This window comes from Podarcis filfolensis (assembly GCF_964270895.1).
Source record: "Podarcis filfolensis genome assembly, chromosome: 11".
Classification (NCBI taxonomy): Eukaryota; Metazoa; Chordata; class Lepidosauria; order Squamata; family Lacertidae; genus Podarcis; species Podarcis filfolensis.
In genome coordinates this window covers 58,835,532-58,859,780 of record NC_139613.1, presented here as the reverse complement: position 1 = coordinate 58,859,780, position 24,249 = coordinate 58,835,532, and the positions used below count along the sequence as shown (strand labels likewise).

Genomic DNA, 24,249 nt, shown 5'->3' with positions numbered 1-24,249 from the left:
GCCTACAAAGTTGTAACTGTACTAGGAGGCACAGCCTTTGAAGATGGAAAACTGCTATAAATAGCCTGTTGATGCAAAGGCACAACAGAAATAAGGGTTGTGTACTGACATGTTCAATTATAAGAAGGTACAAGATTTATATAATAAGCATCTTGTATAAGTAATACAATGGTACCTCATGTTACGTACCCCCCCTTGCGAATGCTTCAAGTTACACTCTCCACTAACCCGGAAGTAGGTGCTCCTTGTCGCAGACTTTGCCCTGGGATGCGAGCGGAAGTTATGCTCTGGTGGCGCGCACACAGTGGGAGGCACCATTACCAAAAGCGCACCTCATGTTACGAGTGGTTTCCAGTTATAAATGGACCTCTGGAACCAATTAAGTTCGTAACCGGAGGTACCACTGTATAAGAAAATAGTTAAACAACATGGAACAGCTGATGCCATCATAGCCATATCAAATCGTTTTTGAAACAGATGCATCTTGCTGTGTAGCATTTGTTTTGCACCGATGTGTCACTAATTCCAGACCAGCAGTGGAGGTTAACTTGTCTATATAAATGATAAGATGTCAGATTTCTTCTTCCAAACAAACAGTGGTTTGTTCACTCATTAGCAATCAGCAGACCATTGGTCAAATTCTTTAGTGCCATATCTTCTGTTGTCAGGGAGACCACAGGTATGTTGCTATTATCAAGTTCTGTGATTTATGCAGTAAGTATTTTGAATGCACTTAATCTTTCCAGCTGTTCAGTTACTTTTAAAAAATTGTCTGGATCAGTCATGTGTCTGTCATGAAGATAGACAAAGGAGGGCATGCATGCAGTTTTGTTGCCATCCTTTTTAGCTTGAATAGGCATTTTACATCCATTAGACAATTTCTGTTGTAGCAGAAATAATTAAAAGCCCTGTGGCACCTTGAAGGCTAGCAAATTTATTACAGCATAAGCTTTCATAGAGTACAGTCTATTTCTTCAGATTCTTGAAGTGTTAACCTGAAGTTTGCAGCCATGTGGATACATGGTTGGTGGACAGAAATTGTTGTTGTTAATTTATTTATACTCTGCCTTTTTTCCTAGCAGAGACTCGAGGCAGCTTACAGATAAAAACAATAAAGAAAAACAATCAAACATTGACAGAGTTACAACTACATATATCTATCTCTATAGCTATCTGTTTCTATCTTTCCAGACATATAATATACAAATAATTAAAATAAAAACAGCACAGGACTAGCCCTTTCATTACAAAGCAGTCAGTTCCAAAAAAAACCTGTTGGAACAGTAATGTCTTCACCTGCTGGCGGAAGGACAAGAAGACCAGTCTAACTTCTCTAGAGAGGGAGTGCCAGATTCTGGGAGGAGCCAGTGAGAAGGCCTAAATGTATGCCAAATAATTGCTGTGATCATTTAACTAAGCAATGGTGATGATAACACCTACTATTACAGTTGGGGTGCCTCGTTATATGGACCTTAGGGCACCAATCCTCCCAAGTTACTTGCAGAAAACTACTGACTTTCAGAGGAAACTACAATCCAATCCATTGACAATCTCTTAGAGAATATCATCCTAGCTGCCAAGAACTTTGAGGCTCTTGAAATCAACACCTTCCTAAAGATGAGCTATAAGCTACATATAGGAGAAAGATAAATTGTGCAGAGTAGATGGTGTAAAACTGCTGTCGGACGAAGTATGTAAATGGCACAATGTTTGACTGGAGTTTTTCTTAGTCTTGATAATTTTCTGATGTTGACATGTTTTGGGCCACCTCATTTTTAACTGTCTATAGACCACCTTTAGTCATTATTTCCACCTGATCTGGAATTTGCACATTACTCTTCATACTGTTGACTCTTCTATTTAGTGTCATTTCATGCACAAAGCTTCCTCTCTATGGTTGCAGTGTACAGATCTGGTGCTGAATTATGGCAAAATAAGAAGCATGGCTTTTCCTTTTCTCTTAATTACAGGCCCTTTATCTGCAATGATTAAAAAGGTTATGGATGCATCATAGTAAATGAAATAACACATTACTTTGCCAGATTATCATTATTTATTAACATGATACAGCTTCAGTGACATGACTCTGAAAGGGTTAGATCATCCGCTATCTTGCACCTGTTTTAAAAAGTATGACTTCAGGAATTACAGTCTCTCACAGGTGTGACAATGAGCGGGAATGAATGGGCTACCAGTTAGAGGACATTTCTTTTAAATGGGAAGCTTCATGGCAGTCCCTGCATGATTTTGTACCTTGGAAGATCAGGGCTCTAGATCATGTGGGGAGTCTTCATGAGTACAGCAGGCTCCCCACTTCAAAGGTTTGCTCTGCAGCTTGCACAGGGTGACAGAACTGGAGCTTGGTCTTCCCTCTCTGCCATATGATGCTACTCAAGTGAGGGCTTATAATGCCTGCAGAGCTCTTACGTCTCCTATTTACAGTCATAACGTGGTTGGAGTTAATACAATTTGGGGTGATGGGCCAATGGCCGTAATAAAGATCAATACAATACAATACAATACAATTTGGGCATCCAAACAACAAATGATGATGATGATGATGATGATGATGATGATGATAATAATAATAATAATATATTTTTATTTATACCCCGCCCTCCCCAGCCAAGGCCGGGCTCAGAGCGGAAATAATAGGAAATAAGTTGAATAGCAAATATGTTACAAGCCTGAAATAGCTTGTTTAAATTGGATAAGAACTCATTACTTCCGAGGTACAAGTAATGTAATGTTTAAAATCAGCATGTAATTTCAGTGAGCTCTGTTTCTCACAAGGCGAGGAAAATTGAGGTGCTAGCAATAAAACTTACTTGCTGCTAAGCCATTGGGCTAGGGGTAATTTTCAAATAAATAATGCATTTTCTACAGATTTCTTGGTTATGTATATAAGTCACTATTAATTTAATGAGGACAGTGACTGCAGTTTTCACTTTAGCCTAAGTATAGCTAGTGTTCTGGGAGTGTCAGTTTTGAACTGTGTATGCCCTTCCCTTCTGGAAGGAATTTCTCTCTCCTCCTGGAGCTGATCTCTCAGTCCCAATGATCCCTCTTGGAATATGAAGGATTAAGGGAAAGATACTGCTTGGAATATTACTGATGCTTGGAAAGATGAGACGAAAGGCTCTTGCACTTCACACACCACCACCTGACCGTGTAATATGATAGTACAACACAGCCATGAGAGCTGAATCCCATATGAGATACAGCATTATGGAGTGAAATATTCAATCTCTAAAAAGCAGAGGAACGCGAAAAACAGGCAAAATTCACAGACAGTACCAGCTTCCCCCACATACATTAAAAACTGCCAGAGCATAATGGAGAATTTTGTAAAACTGCCATAGTAGCTCATAAAGAAAAGTTGTTGCAGTGGATTGATGTCTAGAGTGTATATCTGGTAACTAATTTGTGCTGAATACTTGAGCTATTTTTGCATATTAATAGAACCTGGCCAAACTGCAATATGTTGGTATTCTGGGAGAAAAAGAAAAATGCTGATCCTTAAACCAGTCATAGTATTCTGACCCTTATCCTTATTTTAATTGATTTCGACAGGATTTGTTTTTAATTAAATGTGTCTGTGATCAAATCCTGAGGGTACCATGTTTAAAAAGCCTATATGTTTTAATTAATGGAATTAATCCCCCCAAATGTGGCATGTGTGCAGAAGCTTCCTCTCAAACATTTATATGTTTAATATACTGTATTTTTCTCTGTATAAGACTAGGCTTTTTAAACTAAAAATTTTGGTTTAAAATTTGGATTCGTCTTATACATTGATAGTGCTAGGGGTGTTTTCTTAATTTGGAGTTCCCAAAAACAGGGGGTGTCTTATACATGGGGGTGTCTTATAAATGGAAAAATATGGTATATGGATCCTTTGTATTGCATGGAAAAGTACTGAAGGTGACAATTCCGTTGATTCTGCTTAAATTTTTGATTTCAGCTCGTTCGATTGGACAACTTTTTTGCATATTGGAATGTGAAGTCTGAAATGTTTTATCAGGGTGGTTTTAAAGAATCTTTGGTGAGTGAAAAAAGTATGATATTAATGCCATAAATTGTTTCAAGATAAGGTTTGCTCAGTAGGGATTGCATTTTGTTGAATATGTTGGATTTGAAGTCTTTGGACTCAAAATGTATTGTTCTTTCTACTGTATTAACATTGCAGTCCTGTCCTAATTTACTTGGGAATAAGCCCTTCTGAACTTCGTAGAAATTACTTCTAAATACATGTGATTTTATTTATTTAAGGCATTTACGTACTGTCGTTCATAACCAAGGTAGTATCAAATCATTCTTAAATATCTCTCACCTTCAAATGATGTAGGATGACCAAATGCAAAATAGGAAAAAGTCCTAGTGCCTTTAATTATTAGAGAGGGTGGGATTTTGACAGGTGTACATTGTGTAGGGTTAGGAGAGGTTGGACTTGCTGAAATTCTTTCTTCCTCACAGTTTTTAAAGAAAGTATATCCCTCTATGCCTCTGAATGTCATGGGAATCTCATACTTGTAGCAAAATGCTGCTAAATAGAAGGTTTGTTACAGAGTCAAGTCTGACCAGTTCCTGTATCTTTCTAGATCATCTTTCTGGAAATGGGATATATATAGAGAATGAGAGACTTTGATTAGACAATCAGACCTTGTATCTTGAAAATAGTTTTATTTAGCTGCTGAGCAGGAAAGTACAGCTTGATTTGAAGCATTCTGCTCTTGGATGTTAATATTCCATTTTTACACTTTATTTCTATTTCCCCTTTCCTCTACAAAAGAGTAACTTAAAAAGTGGAGTTGCGGGCACTAACATGATTCCAGAAGGCTACAGCTTTGGTAAGTTCTTCATAGTATCTGTAATTCCACATATGGTTTCTATGATTGTGTAGTTCTCTAGCTCTGGCCCTTCTGATCATGTGTATATTTATTTATTTGTTGAATTTATATACTGCCCTATACCCAGAGGTCTCAGGGCGGTTCACAGAACAAAATCAAAATATAAAATCATAATATATATAAAATCAAAATAAAAACAACAACCGAATAACACCCACCAAAAGAAAAATTTAAAAGGGCATCGGATGTCAATCAAATCAACCAAAGGCCTGGTTAAAAAGGAACATTTTTGCCTGGTCCCTAAAGGTGTATAATGAAGGCGCCAGGTAAACTTTCCTAGGGAGAGCATTCCACAGATGGGGAGCCATTGCAAGGAAGGCCCGTTCTCATGTTGTCACCCTCCAGACCTCTCGAGGAGGAGGCACATGAAGAAGGGCCTCAGAAGATGATTTCAGGGTCTGGCCAGGTTCATATGGAAAGAGGCAGTCCTTGAGGTATTGCACTCCTGAGCTGTTTAACGCTTTACAGGTCAAAACCAGCACTTTGAATTGCGCCTGGAAACTAATTGGTAGCCAGTGCAGTTGGACCAGGATCGGTGTAATATGCTCAAACCTTCTTGCTCCCGTGAGCAACCTAGCCGTTGAATTCTGCACTAGCTGAAGTTTCCGAACCGTCTTCAGAGGCAGCCCTACATGTAACACATTGTAGTAATCTAACCTTGAGGTTACTAGAGCATAGACAACAGTGGTTAGGCTTTCCCTGTCCAGATAGGGGCATAGCTGGGTTACCAGCCAAAGCTGATGAAAGGCACTCTGTGCCACTGAGGCCACCTGAGCCTTGAGCGACAGTCAAGTATCTAGGAGTACTCCCAAGCTACGAACCTACTCCTTCAGATGAAGTGTAACCCCATCAAGAGCAGGGGAACTCCCACCCATCTGGTCTTGGGAACCACCCAGTAACAGTGCCTCAGTCTTATCTGGATTGAGCTTCAGTTTGCTGGCTCTCATCAAGGCAAGGCACTGGTCCAGCGCTTCCATTGCCTCACCTGCAGATGTAATATCAGTCATACCTCGTGTTGCGTTTGCTTCAGGTTGAACTTTTTCAGGTTGTGTCCCGCGGCGACCCGGAAGTACCGGACAGAGTTACTTCTGGGTTTCGCCGCTTGCGCATGCGTAGACACTCAAAATGATGTCATGCGCAGAAGTGGCAACGCGCAGACGTGGGTTGCGTTCCCCTCAGGTTGCGGACGGGGCTCCGGTAGAGCCGAGTGTCATCAGCATACTGCTGGCAATGTACTCCAAACCTCTGGATAATCACTCTGAGTGGTTTCATGTAGACATTAAACAACATGGGGGAAGGATTGAGCCCTGCTGAACCCCACATTGAAGGTTCCACAGGACTGAAAAGCATTCCCCAAGTAACACCCTCTGGGAACGACCATCCAAGTAGGACTGGAACCATCGCAAAGCGGTATCACCCAGCCCTAGTTCGGAGAGTCGCTCCAGAAGGATACCAAGGTAAATGGTATCAAAAGCCGCTGAGAGGTCGAGAAGAATTAACAGGGACATGTTTCTGTGCCAAAACTGGGCCTAAAGCCTGGTTGAAATGGGTACAGAACATCAGCTTCCAAAAGCGCCAGGATCTGGTCTGTGACCACTTGCTCCAGAACCTTGCTCAGGAAAGGGAGGTTAGCAACTGGCTGGTAGTTAGTTAGGTTTTCTGAATCCAGGTAAGGTTTCTTAAGGAGGCTTTACCACTGCCTCCTTCAAACAGGCAGGAACCACCCCCTCTCGTAAAGAGGTGTTGATCACCTCCCTGACCCAGCCAGCTGTTCCCTCCCTGCTGGTTTTTATCAAGAAGGGCAAGGGTCTAGAGTGCAACTGGTTGCCCTGACTGATCCCAGCACCTTGTCCACATCCTTGAGCCTTACCAACTGAAACTCATTCAACACAACAGAACTAGACTGTGCTCTGGGCACCCCATGGGATTCATCTGCTATAACAGGGGAGTCAAGGTCTTGGTGGATGCAAGTGATTTTATCCTCAAAATGCTTTGCAGACAAGTCACAGCGAGCTACCAGCAAGCTACCATCGGTTCTATCACCTCCTATGGGCCAGCCTGTAAAAGGCCCTGTACAACCTGGAAAAACTCTGCCAGATGACATAATGAGGATGCAATGGAGGCAGTAGGTAGGCTCGATAATGAGCCCTTACCAGTGTTCGGTTACATTCATTCAGATCTTTCCTCCACTTGTGTTCAAGCTGTCTCCCAGCTTGTTTCCTCGCCCTAAGCTCTGGAGTGTACCAAGGGCCCAATGAGGTTCCACAAAGTGGGAGAGGATCCTCAGGTGCAATTGTGTCAATAGTCTGAGTCATTCGGGTGTCCCAGAGGTCGGCCAGGGCTTCGACAGGGGTGCCAGTCATATCAGTTGGAATGCCCCCCCCCCAGCTGTTTGGAATCCCACTGGATCCATCAGTCTCCGAGGGTGGACCTTCCTAATAGGTTCTGCCTCTGTAGAGGGGAAAAGGTGCTGACATCCTAAATCTCAACAGGAAGTGATCTGACCATGACAAGGGACTGATGTCAATGTCCCTCACCTTCAAACCACCCTCTTTCTGCCCAAGAAAACAAGGTCCAGAGTGTGGCCTGCCATGTGCATTGGGCTGGTGACATGTTGGGACAGCCCCATGGTTGTCATGGTAGCCGTGAAGTCCTGAGCTGTCCCAGAGCCGGCTGCTTTGGCATGGATGTTAAAGTCTCGCAGAACCAGTAGTCTCTCAGCTAGGAGAATATCTGTAATAACAGCAGGTCAGGGACTGTTATGTTGGAATCTTTCTCCTCTATGAGCTTCCTGTTCTTACATCATCATCCTCAATAATAACGATAACAGTAATAACAACAATGGTGATTTCTTTAAGTAGGTAGTGAGGTATATAGCCCAGGTGTGGTCAGAAGGTAAATCAGGGGTTATTCTTAGTTCCTGGGTAATTTGCAGTAATTAGCAAAAAGCTCAGACTCCCATCAATGTTCTGCACTTCTTCAAGGGAGTGCTCTGGCTAACATAAGCTTGCCTATTTTATCCTTATATAAAGTTTAAACCAATAAGTTTGACTGAAAGTTAGAAAAGCTATTGACTGCCTCAAGGCCATATTGTGTTTTGTTGATGAGGTCTGTTGAACCACCACATTCCATCTACTGTACCACACTGACAGCTGAGGAGGTTGCCTCAGGGATGCTGGCTCATTCATAGGTTCCCTCATTTCACAACAGAACCTTTGTTCTGTGCATAGTTCTACTCATATAGACTACATTAGCAAGCACACTGCTTGTGATTGGGGAAGTGTTCACGAGGACAAGCGTTACTACTTGGTGAGTAGCAGGGAATCCTGTTTTCTTTGCTCACAATAGTCAAAAAAGAGAAGATCTACTCATAAATGATAAAATTGTTTACAGGATCCACTTCCCTTTTGACTGCCTTGTTCTAAAAAAATTCTGTTTTTTGTTGTAGTATTCCGTCCAATATCAGCTAAAGCCAAGCTCCGTATGAATCCACGATCTGATGTTGACTTTTCTGCACCAAAACTAGATCTAGATGTGAATCTTCAGGATATAGCCATAGAATTTAATAAACCACAGGTAACTTTCCAGAAATGATTTGAATTGAAATAAACTTCATTTTTCTCATGGACCCGGAAGCACATTATAACTTGACATTCCTAACACATTCCCTGTTGCAGATGAACTTTCTAAAATAATAACAATAATATAATGATAACACCTCCGCACCCCCACCCACCCACCCCTACAGCTGATCTTCATATGTAGATGGTGTCCCCCTGCTTGCATTGCTTCCCACCCCCTCTCACTGCCCCAGTTTCCCTCCCCAGAACTCTAGTGTGTGTTCTTCCTCACTTCCAAACCACAAAAGAGTTGGAATGTCTCCTCTCTGTCTCTCCCATCCATAGCTTCCCTTCAAAAGAATCTCTCTTCCCACGCTACCCCATTTATCTTTCTTTCCCCCCTATTCCCATCATCTGCTACAAAATGTCTTCCTAGGGGCCAGAGAAGGTGCAAGGAGAGGCCCTCCGCTCCAGGTCATGGAAATACCTCCCTCTCCTATACTCCTCCTCGGGTGACCCAGTCAGATTCAGGTGGATTTCTGCAAGGGCTGAATTCCAAATTCAGGCTCATTCCATGTGCCTCTTGCACCTGCTAGTGGCTTAGACAGACAGTACAAATTATATAGAGAAAGAATTATCAAATTTGTGTTCCTCATGTTGTACACTGCCCTAGAATCTTTTGATAATCTTTTGATAAAGGGTGGGGAAAAATGAATTGAATAAAGAAATAATTTTAATGTAACTGAATTGTGAGGCCAACAGATTTCATTCATTTCTGTGTACATAATACCATATTATACAGTGAGAGCAATAATACACTGAATGCATAAATAACATACAGTGGTACCTCGGGTTAAGTACTTAATTCGTTCCGGAGGTCCGTACTTAACCTAAAACTGTTTTTAACCTGAAGCACCACTTTAGCTAATGGGGCCTCCCGCTGCTGCCGCGCCGCCGGAGCACAATTTCTATTCTCATCCTGAAGTGAAGTTCTTAACCTGAAGTAGTATTTCTGGGTTAGCAGAGTGTGTAACCTGAAGCGTATGTAACCTGAAGCGTATGTAACCCAAGGTACCACTGTATATCAAAAGAGACTGAATCTAATTATACAATCAACTCAGCTCAGTATGCAAAAACCTGGCTGCATTGATAAATTATTCAATACACTAAACAGTAACAGAGAAAACAATGAAATAAACTATGTAATCTTATGGTCCATGAGAGGCTATCTCAGGGACTGTAGGAAGCATTGGACCATCCTTTCCAAGGGCAGAGAGAGTGTTCCAGCCTCAGAGAGGGAGATCCAGTATTGAATGCCCCTTCTCCAGTACCTCAGAATCTACTGCGGATATCACCCTTATTATTTTGGTAAAACTGAAAAGGCTGTGTGCTAGGGATAGATCCAGCAACTTCTCAGTCCTCCGACATGCCCGCCCCACAAGCAATGGCAAAAACTACCCCCGTCCAGTTCTCAGTGACAAGGAAAATATTTTTTTTTAAAGGAAATGAAAGGAAGGAGGAGTGCAAGAACATTTGTCTGCCCTCATGCCTGCCCTGCTGGCAAGGAGCACAGCAGGGCATTGAATGAAGTGTATCAGCTGCCTTAGGTCTTTCCTCCCTGTGCCTAAAATAGTACAGTGGTACCTCGGCGTAAGAACTTAATATGTTCTGGAGGTCCGTTCTTAACCTGAAACTGTTCTTAACCTGAGGTACCATTTTAGCTAATGGGGCCTCCCGCTGCCGCTGCGCGATTTCTGTTGTCATCCTGAAGCAAAGTTCTTAACCTGAGATAATATTTCTGGGTTAGCGGAGTCTGTAACCTGAAGCGTCTGTAGCCAGAGGTACCACCTGTGCTTAAAATATACTGTAATAAAGTTTAGATGCAACTTGTTGCCACCTGCTGGGTATCAGAGCAATATGCAGGAAAAATAACAAGTGTGTTCTATACATTGCAGACATACTCACAGTGACCCCCACCCCCAGAGTAAGGCCTGAGCCAAGAAGGGGGACAAACAGGACAGTCTGGGATTTAAGAATTGGCCACAACTTTATTGATTCCAGATGTAGGCTGGATTTGGCCTAGGCGTTGGGTGTATATTGCTCACACCCCCTCACATGACAGGGTCAAGCCACGGGTCTACACGTATGACCCTCCCAAGCCGCTGGAGTAAGCTCTATGGCCCACCTGCTGCACATCTTGGCTTTTGGGATAGGATGAAGCTGTTGAGGAAGTTTCTTCTTTTGCCTGGCTTCTTATCAGAAAGAAGTTTCAGCATGCCCTTCAGCTCATTGCTCAAAGACTATATGGTGCTAGTATCAGTCGGACATCTTGTTATTCATTGGGAGCAAGAGCCTTATCAACAATTGTCTGGGTCAAATGGGGAAATTTCTATGTTATGTTAATGTTATGTTGAAAATCAATAATAATTTCTATTTAAAACAAATAATGGTTTGGCTCAATTCCTTCTGGCAAGATTCTTAGGTCAGGGTCTGACATTAAAGGTTTTGCTTCTCTGTCTTTGCTTCTACAGCAGTTGTCCTTTTGGACAATTTGCAGTGCATTGGGATAAACACTTGATTATGAGCATTCACATGTCTTCCTTCACTGAGTGAGCGAGAAAAATGAGATTTTCTGCAAATTTCCATTTACTCAGTAAAAAGAACAAAATTCTGTTTCACCCAGTTTCACCCAGTAGTTAATCTATAATTAGTTAACCTGTGTCTCTAGAGCAGAACATGCTTTCACTCGTATTTGTCATGTTTAGTGTGATTTTCTTTTTTGGCAAGATGATGGTTAATGCAGAATCCTACTTGTATACCTGCATTTCTCCATTAAATACATTATTGGCAGTTTAAAAAAGAAAGTTCTGCTAACTAATAGCTTGTACTAAAAATAATGTTTTTAAGGTTCTGTTATAATTCTTTTGTAAGAAAACTCCTAAGTGTAACATTTTTTCCTGCAGTATTTCAGTATTATGGAGCTTCTTGAATCAATTGATATGATGACTCGAAATTTACCATACAGGAAATACAGGCCAGATGTTCCTGTTCACAACAATGCCAAGAAATGGTAACGTATCCATTTTTAAAAAATAACTTGCTTCTAAAAATTACCTGTGATTTTTTTTAAATCAAAACAACATGGTTCTTTCTGAGAGAAAAATCAGGCATGAATTCATTTTCAAATATATTTTCCAGGAGCGTTTTAACTCATCTCTTGTACATATTAATTCATATGTCTTTAAGCTGTGTATTGAAATGTGCACAACATAATTACAACATATTTCAGACTGTTAAACAAGGTAAGTTCTGTCCAGTGTCATACTTGGAGTAAAGTCTTTAAAATCAGTGGACTCAAGTTCATTTTTAGTAGGTCTGTTCTGAGCATGGAGAGGAGCATATTACTTAATCTGGTACAACCCTATGATTGGAGATGAGCACATGTCCCTCATTTCTGTTCTACTGCTTTTCTTTTGGAGGCTTAAAAAAAAGTTAATGCTGCCTGTCTCCAGAAGGCCTCTATTCTTTGGAAGAAACAAAAAGTATCACCTAGAGCTACTTTTTTTTACTATGGTTTTTCTGAATTAGTAACTGGTTGGCAGACCAAACTCAAAGAGTAGTCATTAATGGTTCCACATAAACCTGAAATAAAGTGACAAGTGGGGTACCTTTCTTGGGCCCGTTGAGGGGATGTTCATCAAATTTGCAGATGGCAACAAGCTGGGAGTGGTAGCTAATACCGCAGAAGACAAGATTGGGGTTCAAAATGACCTTAACAGATTGGAGAACTGGGGCCAAACTAACAAAATGAATTTCAGTAGGGACAAATGTAAGGTTCTGCATTTAGGCAGGAAGAACCAGCTGCACAGATATAAGATGGGGGACACCTGGCTTGCCAATAGTACACGTGAAAAGGATCTAGGGGTCTCCACAAGCTTAACATGAGGCAGCAAAAAAAGCTAATGCTGGCGGTTTGAATCCCTGCAATGGGGTGAGCTCCTGTTGCTTGGTCCCTGCTCCTGCCAACCTAGCAGTTCGAAAGCACATCAAAGTGCAAGTAGATAAATAGGTACTGCTCCGGTGGGAAGGTAAACGGCATTTCCGTGCGCTGCTCTGGTTTGCCAGAAGTGGCTTAGTCATGTTGGCCACATGACTCGGAAGCTGTATGCTGGCTCCCTCGACCAGTAAAGCGAGATTAGCGCCGCAACCCCAGAGTCGTCCGCGACTGGACCTAATGGTCAGGGGTCCCTTTACCTCTATTCTGACTTATGTCCAATTCTGGGCACTGCAATTTAAGAAGGATATTGACAAGCTGGAACGTGTGCTGCGGGGGCAACCAAGATGATCAGGGGTTTGGAAAGCAAGCCTTATGAGGAATAGTTGAAGGAGCAGAGTATGTTTAGCCTGGAAGTGGGGAGACCGAGTGGAGATATGATAGCCATCTTCAAATATCTGAAGGGCTGTCACATGGAAGATAGAGCAGACTTCTTTTCTCTTGCTTGGAGGGTAGGACTTGAGCCAGTGGCTTCAAGAAGGTAGATTCTGACTCAGCATCAGGAAGAACTTTCTGAGAGTAAGCTGATTTGAGGCGGTTGCTGATTACCCAAATGGGTTGGATATTATCCCTCGTCACGTGATGGAGGCAGGAGAGCAAAGAACTCTGGGAGGCAGGTGCAGTCCCCTCAGTTTTTCTCTCTCCTGCCTGATGGATCAGATCTTTTCACCTGGCTCTCACTGATCTTCCTTTTCAGTTAACTTTTTCAAATGTCAGCTGTTCCTTACTGTTGATTTTTCTAGTGTTTTCCATTTTTTCTTATTTCCCTTTAATTTCCTTCTGAGTTTGGTCTCTAACTTTCCTTTCTCTCTCTCTGCTGAGGTAAAAAAATAATAATAATCCTCCTGTGTCTTGCCGCTTCACTCTTACTTTTTCCTTGACTTCCCCTTCTTTCCTTTCATTCAGCCTCTACGAGAAAATGTGTCATATTCCTGTCAGTTTGCATTTCTTAGTGCAGAAAGTATTGATCTCATGTGTAAAGATCTTTCCTATTCTTTTCTATTCCGATCAATACAAGAAACTACTAGAAGCTTCTATGTGTGAAAGAAGCGTAGGCAGAAGGGTTAACGATTGTTTGGGTTATACCTTCTGGGAAGCTGCTTTGAACTAGTTCTCTTATCTCTATTCTGCAGTCATGCTGACTAGAAATATAGGCCAAAAGGAGCCTGGGTCTTACTTTTCTCTTTCTCCCTCTTCCTTCTGGTGTGGTCTTTCTTAGTGCTAAGGTTTAGTCTTATTATGAGTTAAGTTCATAAATGCTGCAACTGGATTTTATATGGACTGAGCCAATCCTGATTGTATTGGATTTGATAACCATTACGCTCCTTTGCCTTCAGCACAAGTAAAGCTCTGCTGAATGAAGTACTATTGCCTTTGGTCTATTTTTGGGAACTCTGCTGAACTCTGCAACGTGTTTAAGGTTTTCCTCCACACGAATGACACACGTATGACAATGTATGACAGTTCCACCCTTGCAAGGAGGATTAGGGCCTGTGTCCCAGCCAACACAAATTTTGGCTCATCTCACTGTCAGCATCCACCACAGCTGAGTTTGTGGCTAATGCTGGAGATTTGTACAGCAGCTACTTGATCTTCACCAAGTACATTTACCAGGCACTACAAAATAGACCTGTTGGCTGTGGCTGATGCTGCCTTTGGCCGCACAGTACTTCAGCAGGTGCTTTAGTCATTATAACTGCAGTTGGGAAAAGCTGTGGTCCCAACCCATTCGGGTCATCAGCAACCATCTCAAGTAGGACAGTTGGTCTTACCTTTGGAAGCGTAGATTTGAGAGAGGTTGCTGATGATACAAATGGTACCCATCTCTTCTGTGGTCTGCAGTAATATGGGAAGGAGGGGATTTACTATACATTTTCCTTTCTGGCTGAGATCAATGTCTGATGCTGCTTGGTGAATCTGAAAAAACTGAGGGGACCGCACCTGCCTCCCAGAGGTGCAGAGGCCTTTGCTGTCCTGCCTCTGTCACATGATGAGGGGTACTACCTAACCCATTTGTATCATCAGCAACTTCTCAAATCTACACTTCAGGGAGCAGATTCCCTCAGGAGCTTGTGGACTCTCTTTCACTGGAGGTTTCTATAAGCAGAGGTTAGATGGCCATCTGTCATGTACAATCCAGCTGAGATTCCTGCATTGCAGGAGGTTGGACTAGATGTCCCATGGGGTCTCTTCCAGCTCTACTATTCTATGATTTTATGAAATGTTATACATTCCAAAAATGGAAAGCTGGACAAATCTGGATTCTGCTGAAATCTTGGAGCTGTTGTGGTAAAAAGTTCCAAAAATTTGGTAGGGGAGAATTCCATAAGCATCCCATAAGAACATATTAAACTTTTGTGTGCTTTGGAGGAAAATCAATAACTGGGTTCTTTTGCACCAACTTAAGACTCATAATATGTCCTTTAAAAGGAAAAATCCTTTTTCATATTGTGCTTTCCCAAAATGTTTTCTTTCCCCCAATTAGGTGGAAGTACGTTATACTTGGCATTCTTGAAGTAAATGTCCAACCGAAGTTACAGATGTGGTCTTGGGAACATATTCGTTACCATAGGAATAAAGTGAAGAGCTATAGAGATCTGTACAAAACAAAAATAACATCAAAGAAGCCTGCTGAGGAATGTTTGAACATGCTGGAAGTTAGTACTTTGAAATTACTGTTAATTTGGAGATTAACTTTTATAATAAACACTAAAAATTCTGTCTGCTTTTCCTGATAGTTTTCTAAATGCTGGTGTTGCATATTTACTTACATATTATGGTACACCATTTTAGTTTGTGGGGCATCATATCCAGTGGAAAGGGTGTTCACCCTGTCATGAGACACTAGACAGGAGCAAAGACTTGTGGGAAGCAGGCTGGACTCAGTTTTTCCTCCTGTCTGGACTCAGACAGTACATTCCTCCCAGCTCTCCTGACTCAGCTAAGTTTTTTACTAGTTCCTGAACCCCCCTTTTTCCTTTAGATTTACCTTATCATTTTAGTTTTACAGTTCTTTGTGCGTTATGGTTCCCCGCCCCCCAAAAAACCCCTTTCCTCTTTACATTTGGTTGCCCCCTTTCTTTTATTCCTTAGTTGTTTACTTACACTGATAAATTTTCCAGAACCGGTGCCCTTGCCGCAGCACCAATGGCCGTTCCCACCTTCAGGCGCAGCGGCCCACTGCCAGCGCGCTCTTTTCCTTTCCCTCAGCAGCCTCTGCGGCCACTGCCATTTTTTTGGGGGGGGGGGTCACAACTGTATTTCTGTCTTTCGTTTTGGTGTGCGCACTACTTGTGTGACTGGTGGTGTGGTGTTTGCGTTCTCCTGCCCTGATTTAAAAACAACTTGGCCACCTCCTTCCAGTTTGCTGTTTTTACGCCGGCAACGGAATGAGCGTGTCTGTTACGTCCCTGCCTGCCTGCTTCTCTTGGTCTTTGATCTTGAAGCCTGCCTGCCTTCTGGTTTGCTTTGGCGGCGATGGAGTGCCTGCCCCTCATCCTCATCCTCCTGGTTTGGCGGCTGTGACAAGGAGAGAGAGTGTAGCTTCTGTTTCCCACCCACTCCTGCTCCATGGTGTGGCAAACCAAGTTTGGCATGAGGCTTTTGCCTGCCTTTTCTCCTGGTCCACGGAGTGGCAAACGGAGACCTTTGGGCTGAATATATATATTCCTCCTCCCGGTCCATGGTGTGGCAAATGGAGTTGAGTGTTTATTTGGTGAAAATCAGAGGCTGTTTGTTTCTCTCTCTGTGTGTGTGTGTGTGTGCGCACGCGTGCCTCTTTGCTGTTCTAATGGCACATGGAGAACACTTGTGGCTGAAGCAGCCCACCTCCAAAAAAGCAAAGCAAAAACACCATGGTGCCCTCTAATCTGGGAGATTTGCTAAGACTGCTCCCCCAGACCTTCCAAAGAAGCGTCTTTCTTCCATAATTTTACCTTAGTCCCAGGCTTGCCAATACAAAGCAAGCCTCAGCGCCTAAAAGTGCTTCTACTCTGTCAAATGCTAAGACTATACTGCCACCTGCTGGCGAGGGACAGATTGATGCTTTATCAGTTTCTGAGCCAGAATTCTTAGGTTTTTCGGCAGAACAGGTACAAGAGTGTCATGTTCCCTCGCCAGCCCTTTAAGGTGCCCCACTCCACCCACCCACTTCTCAAACCTTTCCAGCCTCATTGATTGAGCAGTTAAAGAAAGCCCTAATTGCTCCACTGAATTGCATTTAACTTACTTCCAAAGAAGCAGCCTAAGTTTTTTTTTTAAGCAACCCATTCTGCCACCGGGGGGGGGCAGTTGGAGTTGGATCTTAGGGTCTCTTCCCCTAACTCCTTCATCTCTATGGGAAAAGAGGCTGAGGATGAGTTTTCTTTTCCTTCCTCTCCACCCTCTTTGCTAGAAGCAGAAGTTGATGATGATTAGAGTGATGGTTCTGTTCAAGACGAATCCTTTTCTATAAGACTGTTCCAAGAGGCTAGTGCCCTCATCCTGAAACATAAGATAATGCACACATTGGAATTATCAACTCCGTCTGATAAAATGTCAGCCTCAAAACCAGAGAGTGAGGTGTCTGTACTAATAGCAGCACCTCAGCTAACTTTATGTTGGTGCCATCAGTATTGAAGGTGGTTGTTAAGTCTGAGCTTGACACGCCTATGTATTCTAGAAAGAATAATGCCCTGGCTGACGAGTTATATGATATGGGTCCTGAATTCATGGCATATATTAAAATCCCTGCCACAGACTGACTGGTGTTAAATCTTTCATCTCATCATCTGATCCCTCGGGAGGGAGATGCCCAACTCTGGGATATGACTGACAGGAGGCTGGAGTTCGCTCCATGTAAATTCATGAAGCAGCTGCCCTTTCCTTAAGAGCTTCCTGGGTTGCTTCATCATGTGACCAAGCATGCATGGTGTGGCTTGAGGACTTATTGCAATCAACACCAAAGTCTGAGTAAGCTACTAAAGGCTCATGCCTTTATGGCTGATGCCTCTATGGATTCCGTTCAGTTTTCAGCTAGAGCGGTGGTGTCCCAGGTAGCGGCCAGATGCACTTTGTGGCTAGAGCTGGAATGTGGATGCAGCATCTAAAGTGAACCTTTCTACCATTCCCTTTTCCATCGGTCACCTTTTTGGGAATTGAAAGATGTCCTTATTGAATCAAAGGAAAAATGGAAAGTTTTGCTAACCCAGAGAGATTACAAGTGACCAGCCAGTTTCTCACCAAATGCTTCTCAATCTCAGTCCTTTCTCCTCTTTTGAACCCAAATAGACAAAGGGACTTTAGATTCTGATCCCACCCCTTTTGTTAACGTTTTCAAGGGAGGCAAGGGTTCCAGCGGTTTCAGGCTTCCTCAAATGCAGACAACCAAACAATGAACTCAGTGACATCTCTTGTGGACGGCTCATCTTTCTAGCTTTCTTCCTGCCTGCAAAAGTCTGTCTCCGACTGCTGGGTTAAGGAAATTGTTTCAGAAGGTTACCTAATAGACTTCATTTTGGTTCCTCCCGATCATTTCGTCCCTTCTCCACTACCAAAAAACAAACTTTGTCTTCAAGCTGTTTGGTCTTCGATTCACTGTCTTTCCATGGGAGCTATAGTTCCAGTTCCTTCACACCAGCGTCTTTGTGGTCTCTACTCCATATTCTTCGTTGTGCTCAAAAATAGGACGGAAGAAATGGCACCTCAATCTCCTAGTGAAAGCGCCAACCTTTCAAGAAGCGCTCAAAATATCATCCTTCTCAGCACCCTCTTGGATACAGTGAAGGGGGAAGTGTCTCTTCAGAGAGGATAGTCAGGATCAAAGCAGCAGCATCTCTTTTGATTTCATTGAAAGTAATGTTCATCAAATTTATTATGAGGCAGCTTGCCATATTTCCAGAATTCTTCTGTGCTCTTATTTCATTTATTTATACTTCCATTCTGACCCCTAAAGCCCTAATCTTCCTTCACTTTCCCCAAAGCATTTTTCTATTTTCATAGCCCCTATTTTGCCTACTCCTAATTTCAAGGCACCATTTATATTTAGTCATTAAGTTTGAATTGTACTAGTACAGAAATGAATAATAAATAAATAAATAAATAAATAAATAAATAAATAAATAAATAAATAAAGGAGGACTCCACTGGGCTCTGATTCTTTACTTTTCTCTATAGCATTCTGTAATTTGATTTCTGGTCTCCTGCGATAGGACCTACCTAAAGCCACCCAGCCTCTTTCCTATATCCCCTGTGTCATTCCCTTCAGTACTCCTGAAATTTGTATTTTACTATGGTGCCTTTTCAGCAAAGAGTTTGGTAGTAATTTAAATACTAATAAATTTATTATGGCATAAGCTTGTGTGGACTAGAGTCTGTTTCTTCAGATGCAAGAAGTGTTACTTTGGCAGGTTGATGGAGTAGAGGGAGGAATTGTAAACAGTGAGATTAGAGGGAAATGAAATGAAAATTACAGTGTGTAATTGCTACATTAAAGTTTAAATATATGTAACTATTCACACAGTAGTGTTCATGATAATACAAATATCATTTAACCTTGATAAATTGTAACGCAACTGTTTCACAACTTTCTCTCACAACTTCCTCTAACTCTGACCAGGGTGGTGGGGGGAGAGATCTACCATAACATTTCTCTTTTCATAAATAATTACGGAGGAGCCATTTTGCCATTTCTCTGTGTAGTGACATTTTATGTTACTTTCAACCCCCTTTTATAGGAACTAGAGAAGACCTTGGACATATTCAACATCACTCTGGCAAGACAACAGGCAGAATTTGAGGTAACTGCTCTAAAGTGAATTTGATTTTATGGAAACCATGAGTTAGTTGTTTAACATCTTTGAGGTTAAAAAGCTTCTATTTGCTCCTAGCTTGGAGAAATGCATAGAAGTCTTCAACAACAGCAAGCTCAAATTAAACTTCCGTGGAACAGTTTCTGTGTATACATTTCAAATAAGTTCCAGTACATCAGTCTTGGCATCTCCTTTTGGGATGTCTATAGATTCAACAATTAAATTTTCAAGTTATAGTTACTTATTAATATGTTTCCAATATAATTTAAATTACCAAGCAATAACATAGGGTTGCACTTGCTCCTCCAGAGCTCCCACATTCTGATACAGATCTTCACACACCTTGCCTGATTTCTACACACTTGCTCTATTCAGGGCTTTTTTGAGCCAGAATGCCCCTGGAACAGAGTTCTGTCACCCCCAGGAGGCCAGGGAGTGGGGGAGAGACCTGAGCAGCCTCAGCAAAACTCTGCTGCAGCTCTGGCTCATGAGACCCTCCCCAGATTTCAAAGCAGCCGTCCTCTGCAGCTCCAGAGAGGGTCTCCTCAGGAGCAGGAGGTGCAGTAGGGCTTTGCTGAGGCTCTCCCGCCAACAGCTGACCTCCCTCTGCTTCAGCTTTGCAAACAGCCCTGCTCTTCCTGCTTGCTTGCTTGAGCTGGAGAGGCAGGGCCTCTCTGAACCAGCTGAGCAGAGGTGCAGGGAAGTTCATTGCACTTTGCAAGCTGTCCTGTCTCTCCTTTCTCAAGAGGAAGAAAGCACTTTTTCATGCCTTTAAAGCCCCCTTTGCTGCATTCTGCCTGTTTGTGAGCTGAGCTACCCAACTCAGAAAGCAGGATACTGCCTTGAGCAGGGGTCGGCAAGGCTTACTGGGCATGGGCCGGATCACTCCTGTGGAGATACCCTGTGGGCTGGACTGGCGCACTGCGATGCTGGAAATCGTGTCTGCGAAAGTCCGTGGCGCCAGAAATCGTGCCTGCGCAGAAACAATTTCCGGTGCTGCGGACATGCGATTTCCGGAGTCACAGAAGAGAGTCCCTGCGCTGCGCTGTGCTGGTTTAGCGCAGTACACGGGGACTTGCCGAGTGGGCAGCTCAGTTCGGGAGCGGCTCATGGGCCAGTTAAGCGACCCTCATGGGCTGCTTCTGGCCCATGGGCCTTAGGTTGCCGACCTCTGGCCTTGAGCCTTCCCTTCCCTCTTCCAGACAGAAGCTGTTGCTTAAAATTAAGGGGTGGAGGAGGAAATTGCCATTACTTTAAAGCCCCCTTTGCTCCATTCTGCGTGTTTGTGAGCTAGTGCAGTGTTTCCCAACTGAAGGCCATATGGTTATTCCAAGGGGGCCACAGGTGAAAAACGTGTAAATGGGCCATAGTGCAAGGCTAGGGGGCCACAGAGGGAAGTGAGAAGTGAAGAAAGGGAAAAAAAATCATTTTTAAAAATCCTGATTGGCTGGCTATCTGCTTAGCCAATCACAAGCAGGTAAGGGGTCCTTTTTGGTAGTGCTCCTTTTTGGCATGTATATTTTCTTGGAGCAGTCCCGGTTTGGTTTCCAGGGGAGGAGAGGGCGATTGCTGAGGCTCCTGCTTTGACCAGTAAAGCCCGTGATCCAGAACCCCAATGTCCAGTAAGTGTGGGGGTGGGGTGGCAATGGGTAGGGCTGGGTGAGCCAGAGCTGCTTGTTGCCAGTGCTGAACCTGGTGGCAGCCTGGGTCTGACTCTGCAAGGCACAGGGTGCAATCCACCCCAGCACCTAGCAGAGTGGGGGCGCCAGTTGCTGCTGACTCCATAACTTCCCCTTTAAAGCAGCTCATTTAAAAGTTAGGATTGCCTCTGAAATGGGAGAGAGCTCTGTTAAGGCTTGAGGCAAAACACTGGATGGAAAGGGGGCAAGTAAGTCAGATGAGATGGTTTTGAGGAGAAGATAGGATGCAGAGAAAGCAAAGCAAGGAGGTAGTAAAGAAAGAAAAAAGGGGGAACCCTCTGAAGTGGCCCTTGTGTGTGTGTGTTGGCTCTTGTGGATTCACAACAAGGGAAATTGCCATCTTGAGCGAAGGTGGAAGAAGCAAGGGACCAGACACCTAGTGAAAGGCGCATACTAGGAATCTGAAGTCACAGTACAAGCCTAGCCATGTTTACTAGGAAGCAAATTTTTTAAAGCAGGAACTTGGGGGAACTGAGTTCCCTTACCTTTTTAAAATTAATGGGGGGGGGGGGAGGACTGGAACAGATATATACACCCAATGCCCAAGCCAAAAATCATCTACATCTCTAATCAATACAGTTGTGGCCATTTCTAACCCAGATAGTTGTCTGATTGAGTTTATTAATCATTTCTTACATTTAGCTACTGCCTGGGGGTGGGGGGTGGCACAACAACTGCACCCGTGATCTCTCTATTTATTTATTTTGTGATGAGTTCTACTTTTCCCCCCAGGAAAAAACCACTGGCTCTATTGAATAAAGATATTGAATGTTAAACTTTAAATAAGATTGTGTTGTTTTGCATAATAGGCAACTAAGGCTGGATTAAAGATTTTCAAAGCAGGGGCTAAACAAGATGATGAAGACTCTGGTGGCTGGTTTAGTTGGATGTGGGGTTGGACTGGAGGAAAAGGCAAAGAATCCACACAAGAACCCAAAGGTATGTATAAGTCTATTTTGATTTAGGAATATTGTGAATGTTCTCAAATTGCACAGGTTGGGAATCATATGCTGTCAACAGGCCGGAGGCCTGCTGAAACTGACAAGTCTTCAAATGGTGTATAGATGCCATCAAAGAGTCTGGAGTTCACATCTTGCAATATTGCTATGGGGAATACCCTGATTTTTTTTAAAAAAAAACAGCTAGATGCCAAACCCTGTAAAGAATTCCTTTTGTAGACTGGAGATCCAGGGACCATCCAATTGCACTGCAACTATTAAGAACGTAATGAGTTCTTTATGTTAAGAGATTTAACTCTTAATTGAAGTTTTTTTTAAAATCTTGGAATTTCTATTTCCTAAGATAATACAAGACCTTCAACTTCTGTATCAGTACCAGCCTTTCTATAAGTCCTCAACATTGAACATAAATCATAACCATATTTAGCAGGTGACTGGAAAAGCTGAAATTGTTGGATTTCTACCTATTTAATTTATTGTATGTAACCCGAGGTACCACTGTATTATCAAACAGTGCAACTAATTTAAGTACTTGGAGCTTAAATGTGGAAGCCACTTACGACATCTGCCTTTTTATTAGAAGCTATAGAGGTCGTTGTCTGATAGAATCAGTGATAAATGTTTTTGTTGCTAAACATTGTGACTATATTCTGTACAGGGCAATCACAATTTACACTGACTTACGCAATCACAGCTTTATGCAGACCACCACAAATTAATAGAAAGGGGTGGGAGATCCTTGGCTACTAACCTTAAAGGCTCTTGAGATCTTGCAAGGAAAACCATAGAAACACTTCCTTACTGAGCTCTGGGGCAGTTGTGTGAGGTCTCTGGGAGGCTCCTGCAGCGTCTCACAGGATCTCAGACAGCCTCAGTCTCATGAGATTCTAGACAGTGGGGACAGTTCCTGGGGTTGTTCTGACTTTGCACAATTTTGCCTTTCCTCCTGGAATGTAACCCTTGCGTAAATTGCAGTTACACTGTATTGCCCTTTATACAATTTTTTATGGAATAAAGTCCTCCATTAATTTCAGAATTTTGTAGAAGGTCAATCTGATTGTTTTCAAAGGTGATTTTAAAAATCTAAATAGTTTAGGAAACATTAAAATTTTAAATTTTGATTATTTGCAGTTTTCTTTTGGGCAGTAGGACACCTTGAAGTGGGATAGTATTCCTCCTATTGCTTGAAAGCAATAAATCAGCACTCCAAAGGAACCTCTCTATTATCCGTTCCTTCTGAAAATTCATATACTTTAACTTTTTTGTGATTTATCTTGTAATGACGATTCACTACAAATAATACAAGTCTGACTGACAGGCACATTGGGGAGCAGCCAAAGGTTCTCTTCCTCTGATGGAAGGAGGCTCTTCCATTCACAGAAAAGTACATTTGGATTCATCCATTATTCTGTACCCTTGATAATGCAAGGTTTTGAATTGGTGGCTGAATGAACTCTGAGATCAAATGCCAAGTCTTCAGGCTTATGACATTGTCTCTAAGGAAAGGCAAAGTAGCATAAATGAAAATGGTGTGTTTACAACTTTTACTAAATTATAATAATAAAAAACCGATGTATTGATGTAGTGTGTCAGGTATGCCATGATGCATTATGAGAATTGAGGTGTTTTTTATACTGAATGCATTAACTGCATGATGTCTACGACAATAGTGTGTCATACCAAACACAAACAAACTGAAAAAGACACTATGAATCAAAAATTGAGACACTATATGTACTTTTCCTTGTTTATTTGTTTGTTTTGTGACATAAGAAAATCTTTAATAAAAACTAACAACAACAACAACAACAACAACAACAATAATAATTGTTTTAAATGGTAGGCATTGAACAGCTTATGACCCCACAAGAAAAGGATAAATTATATGCAGCAATTGGTTACAGTGAAACAGCTGTTGATCCAACATTGCCCAAAACGGTAGGTATTATTCGGTTTGTATAATATAGCATTTGACTTTATCTAAAGTCATGGTATCTTACAAAAGAAGAACAATGATTTTCAAGCTTTCAAGTTCACATGGTCAGTATGTAAGAAAGATGCAGTGCTGGCTACCTCCCAGAGGTAGCAATATATGCACACTATTTGCATACAAAAGTGCTCTAAACATTCTATATATAGCTGTAAATAGACTAGAGAACAATCACTCTGTGTTGTATACATTTATACATTTTTTTGCCAATGTCAGTGATTTTTAATGTGTTAACCTGGTGATTACTGTTTTTCTCCAAATGCAACTGAAGAGGGAGAAAATGTCTGG

The 24,249-nt window shown here is 42.3% G+C and overlaps 1 protein-coding gene across 3 annotated transcripts in view; it reads left to right on the top strand.

Annotated features, from left to right (window-relative positions):
- Positions 1–24,249, top strand: part of VPS13A (vacuolar protein sorting 13 homolog A) — a 153,405-nt gene that overhangs the window by 21,178 nt on the left and 107,978 nt on the right. For all 3 annotated transcript variants that reach the window (XM_083576421.1, XM_083576420.1, XM_083576422.1), the window contains exons 9-16: positions 3,965–4,045; positions 4,793–4,850; positions 8,359–8,486; positions 11,434–11,540; positions 15,010–15,181; positions 19,238–19,300; positions 21,822–21,951; positions 23,815–23,909. In XM_083576421.1, the coding sequence (XP_083432547.1) occupies positions 3,965–4,045; positions 4,793–4,850; positions 8,359–8,486; positions 11,434–11,540; positions 15,010–15,181; positions 19,238–19,300; positions 21,822–21,951; positions 23,815–23,909 (834 nt within the window). The remainder of the gene's footprint in view (positions 1–3,964; positions 4,046–4,792; positions 4,851–8,358; positions 8,487–11,433; positions 11,541–15,009; positions 15,182–19,237; positions 19,301–21,821; positions 21,952–23,814; positions 23,910–24,249) is intronic.